The following is a 9511-nucleotide window of genomic DNA, read 5'->3' as shown; positions in this document are numbered from 1 at the left end:
TGTGTCCATAATCATCACTGTTTCACAGTTGGGTAGATGTATTTTCTTCTCTTTTATATACTAGCAAATATTTTGTTTATAAAAATGGGACCATGTTAGCTTGACTTTTATGAGAAAGAGTAAGCACCATGCTCCTTCCCCACTCGGGCCTTTAGCCACCCTGGGCCATCTGGCCCTCTTGATTTTAGGAGCCCTGAGTGACTGCCCCACGCCTGTCCCTCCTACTACTCCCCTTCTTCCTAGGAGAGGGTCAAAGAACACAGGCACGTACCATATACAGAGGCCGGCTACACTGCTGGATACAGTCTGTGTAGAACACCATGGCAGCCCGCCGGAAAATTCCCAAATCTGCTGATAATACAAAAATGCATGGTGAGAAGGCTTAGTCAATGAAAATACAAATACTCTGAAGTGGCCCAAGCTTTTGGAGCCAGGATGATGTCATCCTCCCTTCATTAAAATGCATTAGAATGCTTTGCACCTAATAGGTGTGCAATAAGCATTTGCTTTGAAAAATGGTATTGTCACTGAGAGATGCCATATCTGTGCATTACACAGCAGAAAGGCGAGGAAGATGGACATGAGCAACAAGCACTCGCAAATAACATGGGTGGCTGGCCGACCCTTATTCTATTTCCTTCAGCTAAGCTTCTTTTTGTTTACCGTTTACTCTGGTGGTGTTTTCTTTATAGTAGAGATGTTATGGGTCTCCTCAATCGACTTTAAAACACACGCTCTCTCTAGAGGATGGGAAATCTTAGCTTGTGAAGGTTCAGATCTGTTCTTTCTCAATGTGGTTATAAGTTAGTAACAATTGAACTAAAGGCTCACTGAGCATGTTCAGAAAATCTATCTGAACTGAAACAATCATCAAGGGGAGGTAAGTTAAGATGGGGAGAAAAAGACAGGAAAGGGTTTTTAAACACAGTTGAAAAGGACGATATGAAATGCAGCGAGTGTGTGTATTAAAATGTTACATGAACAGTCAGGTTCAAAGGCGGGCTGTGTTTCTGTGAGCTGTCCCCACCACAGATATCGAATGCCAGTCTGGGTCTGCCCAAGGCAAACATTTTCCAGAATGTGGATCTCAGCTTTGCTATGAATCCTGCTCCTCCTCAAGGTTACCCCTGTGGTCAATTTAACCAGGGGGAAGACACCTGGCTCTGTGGCATCCCAGAAGCGGCGTGGAGCAGGCTAGGGTGGAGCGCAGTCTCCCCTCCGAGCGTCTCTCTCTCCCCACTCCCATGGAGTCTGCCCAGCCTGAAAGAGGCTGTTCAGGGAGCAGGGCTGCCAGGACAGCCAGCTGGGTCACTTTGATAAAAAAGCAATCTAGACCCCTGGAAAGGGTGGCTGAACATTACCTGTGTCAGACACATCTGAATCAGTAGGAAGCAGAGAAGAAAGGAGAAAAAAAGAGAAGAGATTGTAAGAAAGTAGCCAAACATGTAAACTACTGGTCATTTTATTTTTTCTCGAGATGGATGACTTCAGTTTTGCTTTCTGATTATAAAAGTAATGTTTACTTGTCAAAAAAGAACACAGGATCTTTCTGCTTGTCGCAAACATTCAGAAGTCTTCAAATCCTCAGAGTGAACTGAGACTTTTCTCTCTCCCTGTCTACTTTTGTGCACCACTTCCGGTTTATAATCCAGCGTCTCTCATGAGAAATCCCGGAGGTCGTTTTCCAGAGCTCTGGGAATGGTGGACACAGTAGTGATTTGGGGAAGCGGCTCTCTGGTTTATAAGAGATAATGATTAAATGTTCTTCCTCGTTGCTGCTGCCTTTCCTGTGTCCACATTGATTTGCTTGTGTAGCCCGAGGGGCCACAGAGAAAGGACATGTGATTAGAAAGCAAAGGCAGCTTATGACATGGGTAGAAAGGCTGGAGTCAGCTGAACACTGTCCACGAATCCAACTTCCTGGCTTTGGACTAAATTTAGATACAGTCATTGTCACGACGAAATAGAACGTTTTCTTTGGACTCTGGTTCATCTGTAATCACCTGGGGAAGACTCCATGGGTACGGAAATGGAAAATATTCAGTTAAACTACGGGCTGGCTAGCTCCCATTTGCTGTACTAGGCCCACTTGCCATGAGTGTGTCTCCTGGGGACCCACCACACTGGGGAGGCGGGCCTGTGTGGACGACGTCAGTGGATTCTCTGACTTTCCCTGGACAATGGGGAATCCCAGCAGGAGACTACAGGGACAAAGGAAGGAAAGTGAGCTCGGAGGACTTATTTTGCTGGCGTCCTCCCTGTGAGGTTACTGCAGGCTGGCCAGAATGTCAATGAAAGTCACTGCTCCTTTCAGAGTGACATTTTCCCCCATAACTCTCTCCTTCCACATTTTGGGAACCATGTCTTCCCCGTCTTTTTGGGCTTATAGATGTAAAAGCTTCACTGCTGCTAACCCCAAGTTTCCATGATATCCTTTTATTCCTCTCTACCCCATCCACATCTTGTGAATAGCCCTTCTGTGAATAAATCCTTCTTTTTCTTTGTGTGTGACATCTTTCTCCTGTTGGGACCCTAACAAATTATTCCATGGTCATAATACAATACGCTAAATTTCACGTCTTTTAAAAGATAGGATAATTTGGCATTGCAAAACTGCATAAGGCAAAGGTGGTATAAATATATGAAAGCTCCTCTGTGCATTAGTGGTCACTCCACTGCGTATATCTGCACTCAAATTTATTTTTCCAACTCTGGAAGAAACCAGAACAATAATGCTCCGAATGATTTTCCTTTTGAAAGTTTAGTTTGTATGACTTCACTTACCTTCTGTCTGGTGGAGGAGCATGCCCAGCGTGCCCTGCCAAATGTTCTACACAACTGGCTTAAGTAACTGGGGGATTTGGAGGTATGCTGGCTATGTTCATGCCAGAGGTAAATCTACTGACCATGGAAAAAGAACTAACCTTTGAAAATGAGCAATTGCTCTATTCGGTCTTCTGGTCTTAAAGCCATTCATTTATTTAGAATTGCTCTTAGACCTGGACAAGAGGGTCCCCTATTTTAGAGGCCTTATTCCCTCATGAGTGAGGAGTCTGCAGGGCCAAAGGACTCCTCTTTTCCTTCTTGAGATTCTGAACTCCAGGGTGCCAGAAGCGTCTACCTGCCCAGAAGGCTCCGAGCCTGCTCTAGGGCCTGCTTAGCCCCCTTCCCTTGTCTATCCTCCTGAGGGCAGATGGCACCACTAAGACATACCTCTAGGAGCAGGGAATGGCCAAGTGGTGGCTATTTGTGGGGTATGTGGATGAACATCGGAGGTTGGGCAAAGGTGCCACATGCATACCTGTGAGACTCCTTAAGACACAACCAGAGGTAGAAAAAAGTGTTCTTTGAGGAACCAAGAATTTTACATTTGAACCTAGTCCTTCAACGTTGCAGTGGAGGTATATTTTTCCCTCTCTCCCTCTCTCCTTTCATGTATTTAATAGCTTTTTAGTCCGCTTTATGACTTTGATGTTCTTACACATAAGCTATGCAGGGTTTTATTTGGACTTTTGTTCCAGGCTTTGTTAATATCAGAGGTTTGCCTATGTTTACATATAATAATTTTCCTTAAAATAGACAAAAGGATATGTAAGTCCGACTTACCGGAACTTAAAATGATTTTTTAAAATTTAAGTGCTCTAAAACCACTTGAATCTGTTCCCATATATGATGACTGACCAACAGCAGATCACAAGGTGATTTCTGTAGAACATACAATGCTCTCTGATAAGTTGGAGGGAGCTCAGCAGGTATCCTGCCTCTAAGATTGGCAAGTTGGTCTCAAAAGTTCCAGCCCTAGAATCTGAAAATATATAATTCATTCTTGACAACCATTTAGCATGGTTAAAGAAATGCTCCCTTTGAATTCTGCAAACTGAAAAATGTTCCTCTAGGTGGAACTAGTGGTATGACGATCGTACCATTTTCTAAATACAAATCAAAGTTTGGCAGACTGCAAAGTGTTTGCAACCAAGGGTTGGAGGTATACCTCCTCTCTGAGGTGTGGCAAATCTTAGTTTCTCAGCTGAAAATAGAACTAGTGGTAATAGCTTATCACTATCCTATAAGGGAGAGGAAGCTCCTGGAGAGAATATATGCTATTAAACGTGGCATAGAATCCAGAGCGTGTGTTCATGATGACCAGTAACACTTTCATTCAGCATAAGTAAAGGCAATGTCTGATTTTTCATTGAAGTTGATTCGTGTGTTTAGTAGAGAATTAACAGGTAACTCACCTATCTTGAAACGGCCCATATAATATATCTGGGTGCTGAGGGCTAGTGAGGCCAGAACGTGGATTGCAGAGAAGATGACCCAGAACCACACATCATTTTTTCCAAATACCTAGGAGTAAAGATGGAAGTTAGCTTCATCTGGGGTTTTCCCTAGAAAACTCATCAAAATCACCGTCTCTCCTGTATGTGTAAGGAGTCAAAAACAGCTGTGTGCGCATTCTGTTTTTCTCCCCCTCTGGAAACTCCCACAAATCTTACCCCCATGGGACAGGAAAAAAAAAAAAAAAAGGTTAAGGGACCAAATGAAAATGGAAAAGAGAAATAGGAGAGGCAGCTGAATAGCAATGGTGAAGAGGCAATAGGTCTAAAGTGGGGGCGAATGCACTTCAAATAACCAAAACAGCCACCACGTGTTGCCCATGCATATTTAGAAAGTGGTTTCTGTTTTTTTGAGTCAGTCTCTCCAGTCAGCTTATATACCCCTATTCCATTTTCACATGAGTCAGGCCTAGCTTTATATTAAAATTATCCTGTGGTGGTTTTACAGGTGCCTAATACATTACTAAAAATAACCAACAAGGCCGGGCACGGCGGCTCATGCCTGTAATCCCAGCACTTTGGGAAGCTGAGGCAGGCAGATCACGAGGTCAGGAGTTCGAGACCAGCCTGACCAACATGGTGACACCCCGTCTCTACTAAAAATACAAAAATTAGCCGGGCATGGTGGTGCACGCCTGTAGGCACAGCTATTCAGGAAGCTGAGGCAGGAGAATTGCTTGAACCCGAGAGGTGGAGGTTGCAGTGAGCTGAGATCGCACCACTGTATTGCAGCCTGGTGATAGAGCAAGACTCTGTCTGGAAAAAAAAAAACCAAAAAACTAAATAACTAAATAAAAGTATGCCATGAGCGGGCCAATGATAAAAGTGTGTCATGAACTGAGGATTTTGGTTAATCCAAACCCGTTCACTTGATTGCTGCTTGTTTATTGGACCCAGGGGGGCACTTTTTGAGAGCCAGGTGGAAGAAGGTGGGGGACGCACCACTCCAAGGACGGTGACCATGATGACCACAGCGAAGGAGGCGTAGGCGGAGTAGGCGCTGGCATTGATGTCTGGGTGGCGGGTCTGATAGAGCTTCAGCATGCACAGGCCAGCGATCATGTACATGAAGGAGGTGTCTGAGGACCCAAAGGAGGAGCCAGACGATCAGGATTCAGTAGGTGACAGACAGATGATATTTTCTAGATTCTTCTTCAGCCTCTGAGTACCCCTCACTTCAATCTATGGACTATTTGCTACCCGCAGACTGTGTGGAGACCTCTAACATGTCAGCCTCCTGGAACATTCTCTAGGCAGATCCCACGTACTCCACTTCTAAACCTCTCTAAGGCTGCCCTTTAGTTCACAGAAAAAAATCATCTGATATAATAAATAAATAACTCCTCTTTCATGGAAGAAGAGTGTCTGATACAATAAACAACTATCGCCCCTTGCGTTTCAGACACTGGTGTTCAACAGCAATAACAAAAGAATTCCTAATAGTGATAGTGTAGGCAGTGTGACCATAAAATGAGCCCCAGATGGGTGTGGGAGGTCGTTCTCAGCACCCTAAAATATAACCATATTGATTACTGCACATTTATAGCTTTATAGCCCAGTGATGGAAAATAGCCAGAAATAAAACGTAGCTTACTGCATTAGAATTGTGGAAATGCAAATTAAGACAACAATGCAATGCCTCCATATTACTCAAAAACTTGGTAAGAACTTTAAATGTCTGACAGTAACAAATGTTAGTGATGATCTGGGGAACGGGAAGTCTCACACAGTTATTGGGAGTGGGAATTAATGCTTTGGAGAGAAATTTGTCAGTTTTTGGTAAAATAGAAGGTGCACAGACCAAGTAACTAAAAAATTCTACTTCTAGGTATCACAAGGAACTTCTCTCACATACATACAAAGAGACATATAGAAGGATGCTCATTGTAGCATTATCTGTAATAGCAAAATATGGGCAACATCTAAATGCTGTTCAATAGAGGAATTGAGAAATGTGATACTTTTTGTTATACAATAGATAACCCTTAAAAATGAGTGAACGGTATACATATGTAACAAACCTGCACGTTATGCACATGTACCCTAGAACTTAAAGTATAATAATAAAAAAAAAATGAGTGGACTACATGTCCTTGATATAATATTGATAAATCTTGAAAACATATTCTTGAATGCAAAAAGGCTGTAGAACACAGAATGATAAACTACTATTAATTTGCTACAAATATAGAAAAATTATAAAAACCAGAAAGGCAAATATCAAATTAATCATGGTTATTGCTTTTAGGGGAGGAAGGAGGAGATTAAGTTTGAAAGTGCGTCAAAACAGGACCTCAACTTTATCACAGTGCTTTATTGTCTAAAAAGTAGATCTAGGCAAATATTTAAAAGTGTTGACATTTGTTCATTCTGAGTGGTGAATGATATATTCTCTGTAGTTTTCTCCATTGAAAATGTTTTCTAATTAAAAAAAAATTAAATGTGACAGATTTCTGTGGTGCTCAGAGTTAACAACCAGAAGCCGGAGCACAAACATTAAATGACCGTTTAAAAAAATCCTCATCCTTGAGCATGGAGGACGTCGTTACTTGCTAGACAGCATCAACTCTTCCCTTCCTCCTTCTTAACAGCATCTCAATACTAACTCAATGTCTACCCACTTTCAATTCAGAAATGCACAGTCTTAGCCCCTTTGCTTCAGGAAAGCTAATCCCACCTTTGGCTCCAGGGTCAGGGCTGATTGGTCTAAAGACAGTCCCACCTTTTTTTCTGATTGGCGAAGCAACCTGGGTGTGAGCTAACCAGCGCTTAGAGAATGATTCAAGAATGGGCTCATGGGGCTGGGTGTGGTGGCTCACACCTGTAATCTCAGCACTTTGGGAGGCAGAGGCAGGCAGATCACCTGAGGTTAGGAGTTGGAGACCAGCCTGGCCAACATGGTGAAACCCCATCTCTACCAAAAAAATGCAAAAATTATCTGGGAGTGGTGGTGTGCACCAGTAGTCCCAGCTACTAGGGAGGCTGAGGAAGGAGGATCACTTGAACCCTTGAGGCAGAGATTGCAGTGAGCCCAGATCATGCCACTGCACTCTAGCCCGGGCGACAGAGCCAGATGCTGTAAAAAAAAATGGGCTCATGACTGTTTAAGCTACTGAGGTGTGAAAGGATGTTATCTGTGGCTTTCTCAAAAAACAGCTTCCCTGCTCTTAATTGAAGGCTCCTGGAACCCAGCTTGCCGCCTCTGGAATTGTTGGGTGGAGCTATGAAGATGGGGGCTGCTATAGTTACTTTTGCCACCATCAGGGAAGATAGCCTGAGGATAAAACCAACAAACAGGCTTAGTACAATCAAAGAGATCACAGAGAAATGAAGGCAGAGCCACCAGATAAATCAACCACAAGCCCTTTCTACATCTGGATGTCCTTATTATTCAATCCAATATAAATTGGGTTCTCCATAACTTTCATCCCAAAGCAGTCTCACTGCTCAATCAGATCATGCTCTGTGTGGAGGTCCTCTCTGACCACCTCAGCTCACATAAAATGCCATTTGATCCTTGCAAGCATGACTTTGACATTTTTGGGGAGGGTTCCAGGATGAGACTCATGATTCAAATCTGTATAGTAGATATAAATTCTAATTACCGAATTGGAAGTTGGAATAATTAGGGCAGACATGGTAGCAAGCACTGAGCACCCCTTCCATCATCAGTGCAATGCCCATAGCGTAGAAGAGACCAAAGTGTTTGGGAATCCCGTACTCCTGCAAAAGGAGAAAGGGTGGTCAATGGACATTAAATAGTGCCATATCCACCACATCACTAATCTGGAAGCCCATGCTTCTAGTCTCATGCAGTTTGTTACACATAGTAACTCATCACACCATCAAGCCAGATGTCCCACTCCTTTGCAGATCCTGTTTGGATCCATAACCCTCCCTAGCTCCCACCCACTCTCTCCTCACCATAGCAAAGAGGTCCTTGGCTTCTAGGGCTCTCCGATGGAGGATGTCCCGGCACAAGACTATCAGCAGGAAGAGGAAGCCCAGAAGCACGTGGCCCAGATTGCTGAGAATGTTGTTGAAGGCACTACAGGGATGAGTGAGAGGCCATGAGAGAATCAAGACCATCAAAGGGACCAGAGAATGCATGATGCATGAAGGAATGAACGAATTCAGCATCAGTGTTTTCCATTAACCTTCCCATAAGGTTTCAGGATCAGAAAAGCATTAGAAATCCTCTTTAACATAACTCCTTCATTTTATGATGCTTACTCAGCCTGTGACAATGTGTCTATTTCCTCTCAAGAGTGCCTGCTTGGCTTCCTAACACCCTCCCATCCTCTCATATCCCGATGGCATTTGTATAGTATGAGTCCTGGGAAGGACAGCTGCTTCAAAGACGGGCAAGTGTTTCAGCTACACCGTGAGAGTGAGTTCTCACAGGTGGACCCACGTAAGTGTCGATGTTCAGCTCTCTAATTGTGAATTTCAGATAAGTGTCAGCCAATCATAGCCAGCAGCTTTATTTGAGGAAACGAATGCTGGTTCAGCTCTGGAGCAAGAAGCCAGACTCCCAACTCCCAGGCAATGTTTCTTCCACGTCTCCAAGTTCTGGTGGCTGGAGCATGGCCTGGGAGGCCACAGGGCTGGGTTTGTGTCCTGCACTACGTAGCAGCTGAGGGACCTTCAGCAAGTCCTCACCTGCCTTCATCTAAAAATAGGGATTGTAGTAATGTCTGTCTCATGAGGTTGTTTAATGGATCGAATGAGACAATAGGCTGCCAGCTCATGCCTGTGAACAAATGCCACCACAGCTAGAGATCTGACATTTTAAAAAATGTCACTGCCCTCATCTTAGCGGGCAGCCTGCTTAGGAATGTTTCCTGAGAACCATATACAGGAACGAGAGGAGCATACGTGGTCTCAACTTCTTGGTTTAGTTCCTTTTTACCCTTGAATAGAGTCGTTTCCCACAGTTGTTTTTAGCATTTTTAAAAACTGAAATCACAACATTAGACAGAAAGGCATTTCTAAATGCCTCATGGGCAACCAGAGGACTGGGTTTACCTCAGGACGCCCAAGGGGTGAGCACAGAGGAAGTTGTAGTAACAGATGTCCTGGTTGCCAGTGACATTTACCACCTGTAAAATCAAGAGTGAGAAGAGGAAATGTGGTTTTCCTCCGTCCTCTGGGCCCCAGCCGGAAATCACAAA

General features: G+C 43.8%; 1 protein-coding gene across 1 annotated transcript in view; it reads right to left on the bottom strand.

Annotated features, from left to right (window-relative positions):
- Positions 1–9511, bottom strand: part of SIDT1 (SID1 transmembrane family, member 1) — a 103869-nt gene that overhangs the window by 11754 nt on the left and 82604 nt on the right. The window contains exons 14-19 of the mRNA XM_011966827.1: positions 9366–9511; positions 8262–8385; positions 7943–8060; positions 5280–5416; positions 4239–4347; positions 272–348 (exon numbers count right to left, since the gene is read on the bottom strand). Of these exons, the coding sequence (XP_011822217.1) occupies positions 272–348; positions 4239–4347; positions 5280–5416; positions 7943–8060; positions 8262–8385; positions 9366–9511 (711 nt within the window). The remainder of the gene's footprint in view (positions 1–271; positions 349–4238; positions 4348–5279; positions 5417–7942; positions 8061–8261; positions 8386–9365) is intronic.

The sequence above is a fragment of the Mandrillus leucophaeus genome, unplaced genomic scaffold (genome assembly GCF_000951045.1).
Source record: "Mandrillus leucophaeus isolate KB7577 unplaced genomic scaffold, Mleu.le_1.0 Scaffold775, whole genome shotgun sequence".
In the NCBI taxonomy this organism is placed as follows: Eukaryota; Metazoa; Chordata; class Mammalia; order Primates; family Cercopithecidae; genus Mandrillus; species Mandrillus leucophaeus.
This window is presented reverse-complemented; position numbering and strand designations above follow the sequence as displayed.